The sequence below is a fragment of the Hirundo rustica genome, chromosome 6, assembly GCF_015227805.2.
Source record: "Hirundo rustica isolate bHirRus1 chromosome 6, bHirRus1.pri.v3, whole genome shotgun sequence".
In the NCBI taxonomy this organism is placed as follows: Eukaryota; Metazoa; Chordata; class Aves; order Passeriformes; family Hirundinidae; genus Hirundo; species Hirundo rustica.
In genome coordinates this window covers 46,571,734-46,590,489 of record NC_053455.1, presented here as the reverse complement: position 1 = coordinate 46,590,489, position 18,756 = coordinate 46,571,734, and the positions used below count along the sequence as shown (strand labels likewise).

Sequence of the window (18,756 nt, the reverse complement as noted above, 5' to 3'; positions counted from 1 at the left end):
TCAGCTAGTGATCATAATTTGTGTATTATTTGTCTTTTTGGGTATAATACCAAATTTGTTCCATGAAGGCAGGTAAAAATGTTTGAGCTGTTACAAATAGAAGCCATGATAAAAACCTTATAAGATTGATAATGAACTGGAGGAGGTTTGTATTTTCTTTTTTCTTCTTTTTCTAAGTGACTTTTAGGTGTGTTGAAGTTGATAAAGAGGAGATCCTGTTTGGCGGGTACTCTACTGTTGCAATTTCTGCAAGCTGTGGGAATGAGGGAGGGCATTGCAATTCTCTATATAAAGCATCCAGGCTTGAAGAGGGCAGCCTAGAAAGTGGCAGCATTGGCACTGCCCGCTTGGAACGCAGGGGAGCACTGAGAACACTGCCCAGGCAGGGCGTGCATCATGCTCCCAACACTGGTACTGCTCATCTTCTGCAGTTTCCTGCACTCTGCCGGTAAGTCCAAAGTGCCTGGGCTCCTCTTGGTACACGTCTTGAAGGAAAATTGTAGTACTACATCACATGGGGTTCAGGCTTTGTTCTCCTTTCCCAGAACCTGCAGAATTCAGCTTACACGTTTTCTTCTCTTTTGCTTCATCTTAAAACACAACAGGTTATTTAATAAACACATGACTGAAATAAAACGATTTTTTCTTAACTATTTCAGAAAGTTAGTTACTGATTTATTGGATTCTTCCCTAAAACTCATTCCCTAGATACAGGGAATATTTTTAATGGACTTTTGTTGTGTTTCCAAGTTGCCAAGTGCCTTCATCTTTCAGATGTTCACGATCCAGGGTCCTAGTGATGTCATTGCAGATATATATTGTATATCTTCTGTGTAGAATGATAATGAAAATCATTTTTCTTTGTTATGTGAACTGCAAAAAACATTAAGTATGAGCTATGTGATGGCATTTCTTTTTTGAAGAATGATGTGATAGAAAGAATCCTGTGCTGGAAAACAGGCAAATGGTTCTTGTCTAAAAATTTTACATGACTCTTAATGTATTCCTCCATATATTACTCCATATAATTCTTCAGTCTTTCTAAGAAATCTGTCTTACTTCTTTGATCCATCCACCTGTATACCAGATGTGTAATTTCTAAAATAAGATTTGATAGGCAAGTTCATTGGCTCTGTAGCTACTTGACTGCCTTACTCATTATTCCTCCTGTGCTGTTATCGGTGGATTTTTTGAGAATAAGCCTTTTTTGCCATAGTCTGGCATTGCTAAAGATTTTTTTTTAAAATCTCTTCTGTATATTCTCTTTAATTACCAGTTATTACAGTTAGAATTTCAAGAAAAGATTTCAAGCTCCTAAAAAGCATACTTCACTTGCTTTAGGTTAAACAAAGTTAAATTTATTTCTTGTGTATTGTGTTTACTACATTTAATGAACCATATAGTTCAAATTGCATGGGGACATTTATTGCTCTTAAATCACTGACTTAACTGTAGCATGAAAATAAATAAAATATAAGCAACTCAACCATTTAGTAGACTCTCAGAGCCAATTTCTAACCTCAACTGTATTGTTATAAATCAGGTGTTACTCCATTCACTGTATTAGCACCATTGTAACCAGTATCAAGTCAAGGACCTGAACGTCAGTCCTAACCCCAAGTCTTGCTGCCTGCAAGAGCAAAATCTTAACCTACATAACTTTCCTTTTCTAGATGACAATGTATTGATATAAATACTTGCAGTCAAATAGAAAATTGCTGTAGACACTTAGACAGTCACAAGCGTTATATGTAAACTTGGCAATCACAAATCAGAACTTCTTCTGTGAAGGACTAAATTGAATTTAAAGATAAAAACCTTAGGAGCAAGATCTAGAAAATTCCTACAGAGCAGTTTTCTCCTTTGGGATGTGTCAATATTTCAGTTCCTTGGAATGCCTCAAAAGGTTGGAGATTGTGAAGACATATTTTATTCTGTCAAGGAAAGACTTGAAATTAGTTTGTGGATGTTGATCTGTATTGACAATTGATGGAGAGACAGGAAGACTGATTTGGTGATCAGAATTCGATTTTACTCAGGTTCCCCAAAAGCTGATATACCATTTCAGGGAGGTTAATAATTTTCCACTACAATAATTAGATTCACAGATCATACCTACAGCTCATACATTTACAACATGTTAAGTTTGCAGAGAGTTGATCAATTTTTTTCTTGTCCTGTAAGCAGGTTTAATCCCGTCTTCTGTAATCTTCAAGGCTCTATTTGTTCCTGTCATGGCATCTTGGTTATCAAACCAGCCATGCTAATTAAGTCTCACTCTCTGTCTTGTGTATTCCCACCGATCTGTACGTTCTAAAATTGGACAACATGCAGGGTGCTCATTGTTTTGAACTCTAGATCCAAGTGTTGTTTCCTTAGAATGAGTCAGACCAAAGCCAGGACTTAATTCTCTTCTTCATGGATCTGCATCCAAATTCTGTACCTTGAGTCTGTCTCTAGCTGGTAAATATTGATTTTAAGGACATATATTGATTATTTGACGTGAAGTCTGATGGAAAATGATAACTTAAGAAAATCAGTAAACATGCATTAGCTTGAGTAAAATCTGCAGAAGCTTCAAACCGTATTAAAACTGTTAGTTCTAACCTTTGCTTAATCAGAAGTGCTGATTCATTGAATTAATTGAGGCTTCACCTCTTTACCTATTTCAATAATCAAAACTGCATGGATCCTTTTGAGAGGTTTGTATACAGTCATACTTTCTCTTAAATACTATGGAACTAGGAAGTAACCTTGATTTATGTTGTTCACATATCTATGTTTGCAAGAGACAAAGAGACTTCAATAATTACATACTGAGGAGAATCATCATGAACATGTGCAACTGATAGACTCATTACAGCTACAGCTCTACCAGTACCGTCAGTATTATATTTAATTTTAGGCTTCTATAATTTGTTTTAAAGTTCATGTCCTTTCCAGAACATCTGACATTTCAACATCTGTTTGTCTCAAATTAGAGGAGAAAAACTGAACCCTTTACAAAACAGAGATTTGAACTATTTCTGCAATTTGGATGTACAAAGAATTAATTTCAATATTTTGTTTTCATTTGTTTATCTGATGTGAAATACTTTGATTGAAGCTATTACAACATAAAATTGTATTTTCCCATGGGGATGCTTCATAGTAACCATAGTGTAGGAAGAAAATTATTTATTTCTTCATAGTAAGTCGTGTTCCCTGGCTGGCTTGTATTGCTGCCATGAGCTGACCACAACTGCACTTCAACAGATATAACTCTCAAGGACGTTGGCCAGCTGGAGTAGAGTGGGAACTGGAAGTAAAACCTTCTTTTATCCAAGAGAAGTTAAACTCTGGTTAAAGTTCTACTGAGATAATTCAAAGTTTGTATTTCTATTGAGATAATTCAAAATAAGTATTTCATGTAATTTCTCAAAGGAAAACAGAATACTTGCAGTAATAGTAAAATATCAGTAAGGAAGATTTCAGTACTTTAGAAATCTCATTTAACACTAGGACAGCCTTTGAAATGAAAAAATCTTAAAGGATTGCAAAATACAACTTCTGCATAACCATAGCACTCAATGCATCCATACAATCTGCCACTTTGTGTGCTCCTGAATGGTTGATAACATTGTCAGGAAGATTTAACTATTCTCTTCAGATAGAAGTGTGACAAAAAGAATGTCAATGCTAAGAATAATTACTGTACTGTAATTAGTATAATAGTTTGACAGGATACTGACTGGCTGGCAGATAGTCAGCAAATGGCTCGTATTTGTTTTATTAGCTGTTCTTTGGGCAAAAAGTTGAAGTGGATTTCATGTCCTTAGTTATTTTCAATCTAATTCTTGTACACCTTCATGTAATCCAGGATGATTATTGTGCTCAAATTTAATCTAAATACCAAACCTGAAGTATATGTTAAATTTTGTTTGCCATGCTTAGATGTTTGAGTTTGAAAAGCTAACAAACAAGCTTTGTAAACTGATTTATCTGTTCTAATCTAAAATATTTGTCCATTAATTATTAGACATTTTGCTTTACATCAAGCTCTCTAGATAGATCTGACTTGAAGTAAAGTTTTAGGCATATATTCAGTTCCTGGAAATTTAACATCCTTGGAAGACAGCTGTTACACACTCCTAAATCCCGTTCATGTAGTGTTTTAAGTTTAGGATTTAACTGTAATGATTGGAAAACTGTAAAACCAACAATAATGGATTATTGAACAAATGCAGGTATCAATACGCAGGCATTCAAAAATGCCAGCAGCCACTCTAAGCATGAAGAGTGTTCACTTGAAAGCCACAAAATGACCGTTCCTTTTTTTGGTGTACTTATTGTGATGCATGGTTCACTAGGAATTTGGAGGGAGTATGATGGATTTTGGAAATGCCTGCTGAGTTGCAGGCCAACTGTGGAGGTTTTCTAAAACACTGGCAAAATTTCAAGCAATTATTGGCCAGTGCTGACCAATTCTAGACAGCAAGGCAGCATGAGTAGGATCTATAATAATTTTGTGATGAGTGTGTCAGACAATTTGTGAGTGGCTGAGATAAATGCCATTTTAAGCTATTAGAACACTTAGGATAGGAGCACTTCTGTCACTGAACTTATATCCTTGGTTTATTTCCCTTATGCCTAAATATTCATTGTATAAAATTCCACCAGTGTAGTACTTCAACTAATCTAAATTTTTAAGAGCTACTCCAGCTAACATCTTTTTTCAACTAGTATTGTTTCATAGAAGAATCGAGGTGTAGACTGATGGGAATGTTGGAGATGTCTGGATCTGAGATCCAAAGCAAAAAAGATGTGCTGAAACACTCAGTTCCAAAATTCCCTCTTGTGCTTTAACCTAGCCTTACATAAAAGGCAGAATCTCACCCGTTTTCCTGCAGCCCTTGAGGTAGCATATGAAAAATGTTACCTTACCTTCAGCAGCACAGCATGGAATTGGCTCACAGTCTGCTACAGCTGGTGAGCTCCCTGGAGGCTTCCACTCACTGCAGTATCCAAGGAAGCAACAGCACCCTGCAGAGCTGTAGTATATATATAGATATGTATGTAGATTTGGTTTGTTTGATGAAAGAAACCTTCTGCCACAACATTTTCTATGTTGCAAAAGATCCTAAACATGTAATAGAATTACATGGGTTCTACAAGATACTTGCTCCTGCTATCTGAGAAATACCAGATATGAGAAAATTTAAAAATATAAAAATTTAAAATGCATCTTGTTCTGGTTTGTATCACCCAGCTATTGACTCTGAGAGCTCACTCCAGCAGTGCTGGAGGGAGGAAAATGTAGGAATGGGTGAAACCTTTGGGTAGGTGTGAGAACATGGAGCAGTTGTGCTCATGCAGCAGATCTGTGTTTGACCTGGAAAAGGAACCACCCTGCACTCTGCATTTGCTAAACATTCCTTGGCTTCTCCTAAACAAACCAGGCTTTGTGAAGATGTTCATGGAAAGGAGCAGGTGACACCTTGCATCATTCTGTCTTTAACATGAGCAGCAAAAGCAGCAACTACGCCTGGGGATTTCCTGCTCTTCAGCTCCATATCCCACGGTTCTTGTGAAGAACACACAGGACAATACTTTCACCATATTTTCACACTTTTGGCTATTCCCTCCACTGCTTCTGCCCAGACGGTGAAACAAAAACTCCAAAACATGAGGAAAAATTTATCCCACTTTTTTTAACAGGAACATGGGATTTTAGTATGAAGTATAGGAGCTCTCATATTGCATAGGATTTCTGGCCGATTTTTATAACATTTGACCAGTACAGAAGAATTTTCTATTACTTAATTATGTAATAGGAATTATGTGATTTTCCATGATAATTTCTATTCAGATTTGTGTGACAGAGCAAAATTCATATGTGCTGACCCTGCTTTGACTTGTAGCATGCTTAAAAATAAATAAATATACAAATATTCAACTTTTTTTTGCTCAGAGAATAACTTCATTGTGTTGTCTTTTTCCTTTCACAGCTTTTGAAGGAAATTATTGGTCCCCCATTTTTCTCCAGAAACAGAAAGAATCTCTGCAAAGAAGTAAGTGTCTGACCTGGTTTTTAATGTTTGCATTCAAGTGTGAGTGACAACTCAATTCATCATCAAGTCCATATTGCAGTAGGCACTGTACAAACCACATAATAAAAATAAGGCTTTGCCTCGAGGAACATATGCTTTGAAGCATTCAATTTTAGAAATTCTGAATGAAGACTTTGCTTGTAAAAAGACTGTAAAATGCATTGACTCACTGTGGTAAATTTTAAACTAAATGGAAAGTGCTTTAATGTGCCACGCTGAAGTTTTGATGCCTAAGGATAGAAACTGTGAGCAGTTTAATAGCCTTCCACATTTAGGAATATGCTATTGGGGTAATTTGCGTGGTATGTTTGATTTTCATTCCTACATGTTACTGCCTAATACTGTCTAAAAATTTGGGATATGGATTCTTTTGATATTTCAAAATCCAGGAAACTAAATAAAGCTTATTCTCCATATAGATTAGATCTGTGAAAATTATTTTAAAGATTTCAGCTTAAAACAAACTTATATGCAAATAGGCAAGCAGAGTATGGAATACTTCTTCCTCACCTTTATAGCCAGCAGCTAGGGAGGAGTCAGAGTAGAACAGATCTCTGCTTCAGCATTCAGCTCTGCCAGCTGCTGCCACACTTCTGGTAGTTTACCAGCAGTTTTCCCTTAACACTAAAGAATTGTGTGCATCTATCCAAATCTGTATGCAAAATTAACTCCAGCCACTTACTTTCTGTAAATTTGTGCTAGTCTTTCTGAGTCTAAGAAATACAAATAGTAAGGTACTACTATCTTACTTGTGTAAAACAATGCAATGCCAAAACAAACAAAAAATGGCATATTATAGCTTTAAAATCTTTAAAATATTAGCTATGAGAAGTATGGTTTGAAAGGCAGGTACCCTTAAAATGTTAACTTATAATTAAAATTTAATGGCAAATTTTGACTGTAGTTATTGTGGAATTTTCTGCTACAAAGAAATTTGGATTCTGTTCAAAATGATGGTGGAAAAGGACTTGGAAGCCAGAGCACAAGGGAGGGGTAAGCAGAAAAATCTTAATAGCCTCAGAAAATTCCCTGAATTGAAAATAACTGGAGACTGTGAGAATATCTGTGAAAGTGTATATGCCTAATCTGATGGTAGTCTTCCCTTGGGCAGGCTGGTCACTGCTGGAAATAAAACACAGAGCTACATCAACCCTTGGGCAGAACCAACACACTTTTTCACATGTGCTTTCCTGAAGCAATGTGAGGCACTAACTTCTAAATTTGAAGTTCACTCAGTAGTCATTTAGTTTTCCATGTCCATGGCAAGAATGAATAAATGTCATCATGTTATGATGATATATTTTACGGGTCATGGTGTTCTTCTGCTACAGGATAAAGAAGGCTATAGCCCTTCTGAAAACACAAAATTTTCACAAGATCCCTTCCTAAATAAATAAGGATATCAGTCCTAACATTCCGACTGTTTTCCTATCCTATTCTATTTACAGACAGTCTTCCTAGTAATTCATAATTTTAATGTTTAACACTAAAATGTCATGCTTTATTTTTGCATACCAGTAGAAAACAATTCTCTGTACTCCAAAGCTTGTTGCATATCAGTGGTTTAATGAAATTCTTTATCCAGTTTGGGGAAAATGTGGAGGTGTAGAACAAAAAGAATTATATAAAATGAAAATTTATTATAATAAGTGTGGTGGTTCTTTAGAGAGACCCAGATGACCGTCGATGGCAAAAGGCACAGAGCCTGCTCTTAGTCTGGGGGGGGGAAATTATAGCTTTATTTGGTCCAGAGCTCCTTTAGCTCCTTGCTGTCCCCGCTGGCGCCAGGGAGCGCGAGGCCCCGCCCGTTCCGGGGCTTTTTCCCCGGGGGATGGGCCCAGAGGCAGGGACAGGCCACTCCCCAATCAGGGATAAGGTGGGAGTGGAACAGAGTTGGGTTACATTCCAGTGGGGGGGGGTGGGCACAGCCGAGCTGAGACAAACCACGTGATACAGTTTCCAAGGGGAACAGGGGAAAACATTACAAACCAAATGAAACACAATATTAACCAAATTAACACACTGTAACAAATAAGTATTTCTTTAGGCCGAAGAAACTGAGCGTGGCTTGAATTAGGAGACTTTTCATTCAATATAAACATTGGAAAGCTGCCTGAAGTTCATCCTTAAAGTAAAAATAGTTGAAATATTTTTGATCAGACAAATAATTCCCAAATATTCAGGAACTCATTTATCTCTGCTGTCTATTCTTATAAGAAGAGAAACAGTAGAGCATGGATATAGACTAATTAAAAGAAAATCCCTAGATATTGTTTAGCAAATGCTGAACTCAAAAGGCAAACACATAATCTGGATTTAAACTTCTGAGTTATTGACGTTCCCATTTGTTATTTTTCTTTGATAAGATTTAAATAAAAACAAATACAGTGACTGTGCTCCTGTATTTATTAAAAGGGGCACCTCTTGCACTCTGACCATTGTGCAGCCCCGGGTAATTGTTCTTTGGCACACTCTGGGGGTTGATGGTCAGTATTACTCAGGCACAGTATATTGAACTAGCTGGACTTGGGCATGAGGGATCAATGATAACAATCAGCCAATCCCTATTTTCCAGTCAGACCTTCAGGACAGAACAGAAGTGTGGAAGAGGAGTACTTTTTGCCAACAGGTAACCGCTCATCGGGAAACAGCATTTTCTACATTTTCTACAGTTGCACTCTGTAGTTATTTGATCTCTCCTTTAGAGTCAAAAGAGATGTTTTGGCATAAAAACAATAAATATAAATTGCACGTAGATGTTAATAAACTTATCTGATAGTTTGGAACTTTAAGATATATTCTAAAATACATGAGCTTCATATGATACCATAAGCAAAAATAATTTTAAAAGGAAAGTAGCAATCTAAGTCTGGAAATACAGAACTGAAGACATGATTGTAGCTACTTCAATAAAATTATCAGCTTCAGAGGGACTGTTCAAATGCTATAAGTAGGTGCAGAACTATCTAACAGCAAGTACTGGTGTTGTGGGTGTTTTTTGTTTGTTTGTTGGTTTTGTTTTTACTCATTTTCACATCTGAATATCTGTCTATTCAGATGAACATTCCAGACTACTTCTTTAAAATGAAAAATGGAAACTAATTAAAACATTCCATAAACTTGTAAAACTGTCTGGAATTTTGTCAGACAAGCACACAGCCAAAAGGGCATGGAATTATAAGCTGGACTTTGAAAACTGTCTTTGGGTATCTGGTGATTTGACTGTGCAGTTAATCATGATACAGTAATGCCATATCTTGGTAAATGCTGTGCCTGAGATGTTAAAGCTCTGTCCAGTAGCAAGCTGTCATCTTTGCAAACAGATCTAGCAGACTGAAATAAGAAGGTAAATCTTTATATTACCCATAGGAGTTGGAAGGGGTTTTCCCAACCTGGGAAGTTAGGGAATTCTTCTCTGCTTACAGTACATGAAAATATTGCTCTCACTCCTAATATTGTTTCACTTCCTGACTTGAGATAAAATTTTGAAATTACAAAAGAAAAAAAGAACCAAATAATAGAGGGCTAGAATGTTGTTTACAGAACTAATCTGAGTAAAAACTTAATAGCTTGTCCTAGTATTTTAATTTGAAATGCTAATCAGAATGAGCAAATATGCTTAAATCCATGTTTCTTTCACTTTTATAGTTTTGAGCAAGGATTCCTGTTCTACCTGGGGAGGAGGGCATTTTTCAACCTTTGATAAATACCAGTATGACTTCACTGGGACTTGCAACTACATCTTTGCAACTGTATGTGATGAGACCAGCCCAGACTTCAACATTCAGTTCCGTCGTGGGCTGGACAGAAAAATTGCAAGGATCATTATTGAGCTTGGACCTTCTGTTGTCATTGTTGAGAAAGGCAGCATTTCTATCGGGAGTGTTGGGTAAGATTCTGCCATGAATGGGGTGTGAAATGTTTAGAAAAGGCAGGGAGTTATATAGCAGGTGCACTAAAGACTGCTTTGTGTCAAAAATGAATGAACAAATTACTAGAGTTAACACACCCAACTGGACTCTACTCCCATAGCTTCCCATCAAGCACTCACATTCTACAACATTCTCTTTATGTGTTTCTCTGCTCTTGTCAGTTTCCGGTTGTAATTCTTATATTAAAATGCCGTAGAATCTTCTCGGCATAATCTACATTAGTTCCACCACACCAACTTCATGGTTATAAATTCTTGAAACATATAACTCTGCTCTAATAAAATCAAACCAAGTGAAGATGCCAAGTCCTATGCAAACATTGTCTGTAGTAGAATCACTATGCAACCCATTTTCTGGTGATTCTTCTATGGAACTACTGACGGGGATTTTCAACCAACAGAAACTTCCATGTGTTTTGAAATGTCACAGTTCAAAAGGAAAAAAAATCTGTTTCATATTGCTGCAAGTACTCAAACTGTGTGTGTATCATATCCAAAATAAATAACTGATACCTACATAATCTTGCTATGAGGTTGGTTTCTCTTCTCACCTTATTTCAGTGTCATTCAGTTGCCTTACACCAGCAATGGAATCCAAATAGCACCTTATGGACGCAATGTCCGCCTTGTAGCCAAGCTGATGGAGATGGAACTGGTGGTCATGTGGAACAATGATGATTACCTCATGGTTAGTACAATGCTCTCATATAGCAGAGAAGAAAATTCTCACTGATTTAGTGGAATGGCAAGAACTCAGAACTTAATGGGTGCTTTTGCATGTATTCACTATTTTCATATTCTTTTCCTGTTTTATCCATTTCTCTTGAAATAAACAATTTTGCATGTTACTTTCACTTGCAGCATTGGTAGTTAGCTAAAGCCACCTGTGCTGAGATTTGTGGATACTTTCACAAATTTTAATCTTTCCTCAGGGTATTCCAGCAGCTGCAATATTTTGCTTAAGAGATGTTGTTTAAAGTTGTGTAGAACTTAATATTGTATGCTATAGTTTAGTCTTTTTTATTGGGCCTCCCTGGGACATCTTTGGGTTTCAAACATCGAGTGCTTCTACCAGTTTCTTTTTTCTTGCCTTTTTCTGAATCTTTTCAGATTTTCCTTTCAAAATCCCCAGTACATTTTCTCAGTGTGATCTGTGATATTATTGCCACAAAAGACACTGAATTCTAAATTGATTAAGTTTGCTAAAACAAGGAGATGTAGAAATTTGTCTGGGAGATTTATCAGCATTATTATTACACATATATAAGAGAAAATGCTACTGTGATGGGTTACTATGACTATACAAAGAATATGGTTTTATTTCTCTGATCTAAGATGTTCATAATAATTCATTATTTGTAGCCAGTAGTAATACTATCATTTTAGTCTTCAGAACAATAGAGAACTGAATAGCCTTCTGCCAAAAATAGGTTTTCTTCCTGTAACCTTAAGTCTCATAAGAGAAGAAACCTGAAATTCTTGCTCTGTCAACAAAAATATTAACAAGGCTTCAGCATCATTTTCTTTTTTTCCTGGCTCCTTAGAATGTTATCCCTCCCTCAATTCCCTTTGTCTTCAAATCTTATTCTTTTTATTAAATACTATTTTTTAAAAAATCACTATTTGCCAATTGAGAGAAGACCTCACTGCTTACGAAATTCTGTCCCCAAAAAATTCACTGAAATTACTGAGAAGAATCATTTTCAATTGGGTGCTTGAATTTAATTTTTTTGAGAAAGGTATTGCTGTATAGATTATTTTACTTAGGCTGATCCTTTTAAGTGTTTTGTTCTATTTTATTTTAGGTTTTGGCTGAAAAAAAATACATGGGGAAAACGTGTGGAATGTGTGGAAACTATGATGGTTATGAATTGAATGAATTTGTGCGTGAAGGTAAGAGACAAGGACATTTCAGACAGAAGGAGTACGAGTTAAAGTGAGTCAAGGTTGAAAATTGAATAATGTGATAGCATTGGTGTGTTTCAGAATTGAGTAAAGCATTCTGATGGGGCACCAACATACCTCATATGATTATTCTACACTTTGTTATCTCCTATGAGCATAATACAAAGGGTTCCTCACACATGTGATAAGGACCGTTATCTCTTAGAAACAGGTGGTAAGGATCATACTCTCCTAACTTCCACAAGAGGCAGTTGTCATCATTGGGAAGATTAGCTAGTAGGACATTTCATCAAAGAGTAAAATCTAGAGTTTTGCTACATCATAGCAACAAGTAAATCAATGCAGTTTTTCTCCTGACAAATTATAACCCTTCAATTTCCAGGTAAATTGCTGGATACATATAAATTTGCTGCATTACAAAAAATGGATGATCCGTCAGAGATCTGCCTGTCCGAGGAGATACCAATTTCCACCATTCCTCACAAAAAATATGTAAGAAAGATCTTCTTGGCTTCTCTGCAGCATGATTCTTAGCAGGGGGGCAAGATAAATAGAAATCAACAGCAGAGAGGCAGTGGTTTCATAAAAATAACTTCCATGAAAAACAGAGGCAGTCAACATCTGTATAGCATGATATGAGAAAGAAAATTAGTTCTTTGCATTAAAATACATTTGAATAAAAAGCCCACAGGCATTTTAGAGGCTAGATTTAAATCACTCATAAAAATCAACCAGCATTTAGTCACAGCTTTCTGGAATGCCATGCAGGTCATCACAGGAAATTCATAGAAACCAGTGAAGCTTTAAGAACCTTTTATCTAACAGTAGAGACCTAACACTATAAGCTACACAGATTTGAAGATATTCACAATGCCTAAATCATATTGCCAGACAACAGCCCTGGTAACAGGAACAACCATCATCAACTGCTGTCACTTACAATTCTAAATGAAAAGAAAATGAGTGTGCCTGAGAACCTTTGAGACCTTACACTGCAGCAGGCAGTGTAATAGGCAACACAAACCTGCAGGCAACTGAAATGCTCCAAGTGTGTGCTCAAAGAGGGATGAATTTTGTGATCTTCACATCTGGAATTTTTTCATGGAACTGAATTGCCATGATAAAACACATTTCCTGTGTGTAATTCTCATCTATTTTTAAGGGGGTTGATGGCACAGAAAGTGACTTAATTTTCAACATAATGAGAAATGTAATTATTTCAATGTATCAAGTTCTTTCTGTTATACAATGGATTTATATTCCCTTCTACCTGTGTATTTCTCACACATTTTTAATCAAATATGCATTATTAAACTCTAGGGGAAAAAGCAAACAAACCAACAAGAAAATCATAACTAGCCACGTTATTCCATTGTGGCTTTCATATGAAGGAAACATCACCAGGAACCATTTTCTTTCTCTTTTTATTTAGGCCATGATCTGCTCTCAGCTACTTAATTTGGTGTCACCAACCTGCAGTGTGCCCAAGGACAGGTTTATCATTCGTTGTCAGCTTGATATGCAGGACTGCAGTGAGCCAGGTCAAAACAATTGCACTTGCTCTACACTGTCAGAGTATTCCAGGCAATGTGCTATGTCCCACCAAATGGTGTTCAACTGGAGAACTGAAAACTTCTGCTGTAAGTTCAGATGGTTTATTCATGAGAAAATGTGCCTAACTTTTCTGTGTCTTAAATAGAAGGATAATGATAAATAACTGGAATGTTAAAAAAATAAAGTCTCTACTGTCTTTAATCAAATTAATTATTTTCTACAGAGAATGGTGGTCTTTGATAAAGTTGTAAGAAGGAGAGCAGGGAAACCTCAAAGAAGAAGAAAGCTCAGAACAGCTCCTATGTCTAGATCAGTGACAATAAAACAGATGAACATCCACCAAGTGAAAATTGTTTAACCTCTCAAACTTCCTACAGGAGGTTGCTTGCTCTGAGCACAGTTTTCTTATTACTGTATTTGGAAAATTAGCCAGTGGAGAGAGAGCACTTTTAAATAGCCCCCAAAGTCTTTGAACATTTTTGCTAATAATTGGCATAACTCCTTTTATTCAAAGACGATTTTCAGTAGTCCTTTTATAGATGCTCAACCTTCTTATTTACAATGACTGATTGGAAGTAAAACTTTGAAGTAGTACTACAGAAAATCTGATTTGTGGTGCTTCATTAGGCTGCAGTATCATTGTTTGCCATTCTCCAAGCTTCTGAAAAAATGTTTCCAATTTTTTGGGCAAGAAAAATGAAAAAAAGCCAGAGTGAATATATGATGGTAACAGAATACTCAGATGATGAAATGAGTATTGACGCATGATAAAAGAATGTTAGTGTCAGAAAACAGAAGGTCTTTTCCTTGCCTGGTAATAGATGAAGTATTCTTCTCTGTTTACACTTTAAAAATCTTAACTTTCCCACTGCTTGTTGCAGCTGTGGGAAAATGTTCTGCGAACCAAATCTATGAGGAATGTGGTTCTCCATGTATTAAAACCTGTTCCAACCCAGAGTACAGCTGTTCCAGTCACTGTACCTATGGCTGCTTTTGTCCAGAAGGTATCATTTCATCATATTCTTAACAGATCACACAAATGGTTTTTGCACATAACCAGTCAAGTGGAATGGACTGCTAAATAATGAACTAGCTGTGCATTTCAGGGCATTGTGCTGCTAGAACTGCTCTTTCTCAGGTAACATAATGTAACTGAAGTCTTGAGTAATCATCCTCCTTAAAGATGGTTGGTCACTCTTTGCAAGAACAGACCTATGAATACATTTTGCTCACAAGACCATGGTTTATGATGGGATAATGATACGCCATCTGCTTAAAGTTGTTTACTTATATAAACATTGATCAGGCATCAGGAAGAGGTAGCCTACCTCAGAGGACTTCTGCAATATTATAGGAATTTTGTAAATTCCCTTTAAAATAATTCAAGATGAACTCATTACAGAAATTGTGATTATGACTATCATTTGCATTTCAAAATGGGCAATTGACTGCTCTTTCATATGACAAAGTAGTCAAAAGCTGTTGACACTTGTGAATATTCAGTTTCATTTTAATTAGGAGAAAATTTCCTGAGTGTTACATCTCTGAGTATGGGCACTGCCTATGCAAGAATAACATTCTCAGTCTAATTTCAGAAAGCCTTCAGGCCATAATAACTGTAGTGCTAAGTAAGGTTGGGGAAAAAACATTTTGTTTATCTTCTTTGGCAGGAACTGTTCTTGATGATATCTCAAAGAATCGGACATGTGTTCACATTAGCCAGTGTCCATGTACACTGAATGGGAAAACATATGCTCCTGGTGAGACAATGAAAGCAGCTTGTAGGACCTGGTGAGTAGCAACAGGTACTTCCATTGGAAATGAAAAGTACCTTCACCAGACAACTGGAAAATCTTGCCTAACCTTTCAAAGGGCAGCACTTTTCACGATTTGGGAAAGTTAACTGACAATCTATACAAGAGTTCAACAACTTGATTTAAGATGAACAACTTCTAATAATATATGTAGACAAAGAAAATTCAAGCATAGAAAACATAAGGAGAAAAGTGATAAAACCAACATATTTCATTACTAGGAAGCAGCTGAGTTTTTAGAGCATGAGGAGAAGAATAACCTTACACAGAATTTCTTGTTTTCTGTAGTAAATGTGTGATGGGTCAGTGGAACTGCAAAGACTTGCCCTGCCCTGGAAGGTGTTCATTGGAAGGAGGCTCCTTTGTTACCACGTTTGATTCAAGGCCATATCGATTCCATGGAGTTTGCACTTATGTTCTTATGAAGGTAATTTCCTGCACTCTGGAAACAAATAATATCAAATGAATGTATTTTAGTCTGTCTTTGGTTCCCTATTCGAAGACAAACTGAGGACTTCATAAGATACACATTGATTCTCCAAGTCATTGTTATACTGACATAGGCTTCTCTTTTTACTCCTCTTTCCTGTTTCGCTCCAGAGTTCCAGCCTGCCACACAATGGAACCCTGATGGCTGTTTATGAAAAGACTGGTTATTCTCATTCTGAGACATCACTTAGTGCTATAATTTACCAATCTGCAAAGGTAGGTATTCCCTCCACAGGCCCCATCCAGCATTTCATCACCAGATTAGCAAAATAAGTGCTCAAAGTCATTACTAGTAGCTTGAACTTAAAAATTATGGAGGATTAATACTGAAGATATGTTTCTGCTCATGTATACACAGTAAAGATCTCTGTTGCTACATCAGCTCAGGAGGTATTTTCAAAATGAAAACTAAAAGCAGCATGTTATGACATGAGAAAATGCTTGAATTCATTTTTTTTTTTTTCTTTTACATCATTCATTGACAATATAGTTGCTTAACTTAATGTATAAATACCATCTGTAAAGATAGTTACTTCCGGTTCCATGTCCTCTTCTTACAGGACAAAATTGTGATTTCTCAGAATGATCTCCTTACTGATGATGATGAACTTAAGCGGTTGCCTTACAGATCAGGTAAAAATAAAAAAAAGGGGAATATAAGTTATATCCAAATTAAATTAAATGTCTGTTTTTACACAACCCAGCATCTTTCACAACCTTTAGGGGTTTTAGAGGAAGGTTAAAGTCTTTCCTGCAGCATCTGTTCCTCTGTGGAGAGTTGTGTGTGGGAGAAGAGTTGTAGGCACATTTATATATGTGTTAAAGTCCTTACCTTGCTGTATGACCAGCATCTCTATTTTTAACTGTGCTTGTTTTTTCAGGAGGCATCACTGTTTTCAAACAGTCCTCCATGTATGTTCAGATGCATACAAACTTTGGGCTGGAAATTGCAGTTCAAACATCACCTGTGTTCCAGGCCTACGTGAAAGTTGGATCACAATTCAAAGGCAGAACGCTAGGTAAGTAAACAAGTCCCCTTGTAGAGGAGAAAATATAGGGAGTATAATTTTGAAAACGTAGCATTTGTCTTTTAGGAAAAAAATTTTCTTCTCCAGATTCAAAGAAAACCCTATGCATTGGAAAACTGAATTGATTGTTTGCTAATAATTAATATTAATCAAAGAAACCAGAGGTGTCGCATTTTTCATACATAGTACAATGCTGTTCTGTATTTTCTGTGTGCTTTTTTCAATATGTGCTTTACTATACAATGAAGGAGCAACAAATAAGTCTGTGGTCTCTGCATCTTGGAGAACACAGTTCTTTGAATGTAGTGCATGACCACTGTAAACACAGTGAATCTAAGAATTTGAGGGCTTCTCAGCTGGTAATCAACAGATGGAGATGTTTATTGCACAGCAACATTAGCCACACAAGCATATTTTGCATTCTGATTATGGGGAATTACAGAGAGGCTTTGGCTTTTACAAAAGCCTAAATACATATTCTTTGTCATTATGTGTTACCCTGGTTTTTCTGAGTTTTTTAAAGCCTTTTGAATTTTCATAAAATGGAGTCAGATCTTTAGCTGTGGTGCAATATTAGAAGCAGTTCTACCTTTTTCCCACATATGTAACATAAACAAATCCTTTGTTTTTCATTCTCTGTCCTTTGTTTGCATATTTCTAACCTGAAAACAATTGTAACTGACAACTGGTCTGGCCACTGAGGCTGAAGGGTGGAAACCCCAAAAAGCCAATCTTTGGCTAGACCCACAAATGTATAAAAAGTAAGAAATAAACAAAGAGGTGTTCTCTCCACCTGGTCTCAGCCTTGAGTCGGAACGGAGGAACCTCTGCCCTGCGAAACCTCTCTCTCCGTGTGACTGCTTTGCGTGTCTGAGTGACAATTATGCATATAATATACATAAGAAAACATGCAACTTCAAAAGTGTTTCATGGCCTTTTAAATTAAAATGCGCTTTTAAATTAAAGGGCATTTTACATATTATGTAAAACCACTTTTTTCTAAAAAAAAAAAAAAGGCAAAACTTCCCTATGATTTTGTCATTGATTAGAAGCTGACACTCTTAACTTGAGGAGGCAGAGGCTCAGTGACTAAATATATACTTAATCAAGATTCTCTGGCTACTTGACCTGAATATTCATTGACACTCTAAGTAGAGCTTTTGACTCAATTTTCTCACTGTTATAGAATGAAACATAGACCATTGTGCACACTTTCTTTAATTTCCGCCATCCCTTGCATTTCTGATGCTGTCAGGTTTGTGTGGCAATTACAATGGAGACACTACAGATGACTTCATGACCAGCATGGATATCACTGAAGGGACAGCCTCCCTCTTTGTAGATTCCTGGAGGGCCGGAAATTGCCATCCTGCCTTAGAGAGAGAGACTGACCCTTGCGCTTTGAGCCAACTGAACAGTAAGTAGATGATGTTGTGGTAACTGATCTATCCAGCTGGCTTTGTCCAACACTTGATAAGAACCTACCAGGGAAATGAGACAGCTGGACAGTGTCACTAGAGGACACGAAAAGAATGATACAGTCTGTAGTCAGAACAAAAAGAAGGGGAGTTTATTTCTTGACTTTGATTTATGTAGAATCTGGACAATGACCAGGGATTGGAGAATGAGGTTGCCTCTCCAGCCCCACTGGTCAAACTAGAAGTCCATCAATTGTCCCTTCTCCAAAGAGGAATGCAAAAACAAAAACAATCACTTTGTTTATGTTACTATTTGTGAGAGAGTCCACTACAAAAATGCAAACAATCAGAAGGCTGAAAAGAACAGGCCAACAGGACAGAAACAGAGACTGAGAGGATTGGACATCACTAATACTGTCACCAACATGCCATTTCTGCTTTGTAGAATACATATCAAGTGAAAGCTCATCAGAGCCAGTTCCAGAGATCTGGGATTGAGATTGTGAATGAGAGGGATTTGATCTGTCT

The 18,756-nt window shown here is 36.7% G+C and overlaps 1 protein-coding gene across 1 annotated transcript in view; it reads left to right on the top strand.

The window, feature by feature from the left end:
- Positions 1-396: 396 nt before the first annotated feature.
- MUC6 (mucin 6, oligomeric mucus/gel-forming) overlaps positions 397-18,756 on the top strand; it is a 44,625-nt gene continuing 26,265 nt past the window's right edge. The window contains exons 1-14 of the mRNA XM_040067538.1: positions 397-448; positions 5,988-6,050; positions 9,738-9,978; positions 10,582-10,708; positions 11,826-11,913; positions 12,308-12,417; positions 13,358-13,565; positions 14,361-14,483; positions 15,150-15,270; positions 15,582-15,720; positions 15,894-15,998; positions 16,343-16,415; positions 16,664-16,801; positions 18,066-18,227. Of these exons, the coding sequence (XP_039923472.1) occupies positions 397-448; positions 5,988-6,050; positions 9,738-9,978; positions 10,582-10,708; positions 11,826-11,913; positions 12,308-12,417; positions 13,358-13,565; positions 14,361-14,483; positions 15,150-15,270; positions 15,582-15,720; positions 15,894-15,998; positions 16,343-16,415; positions 16,664-16,801; positions 18,066-18,227 (1,750 nt within the window). The remainder of the gene's footprint in view (positions 449-5,987; positions 6,051-9,737; positions 9,979-10,581; positions 10,709-11,825; positions 11,914-12,307; positions 12,418-13,357; positions 13,566-14,360; positions 14,484-15,149; positions 15,271-15,581; positions 15,721-15,893; positions 15,999-16,342; positions 16,416-16,663; positions 16,802-18,065; positions 18,228-18,756) is intronic.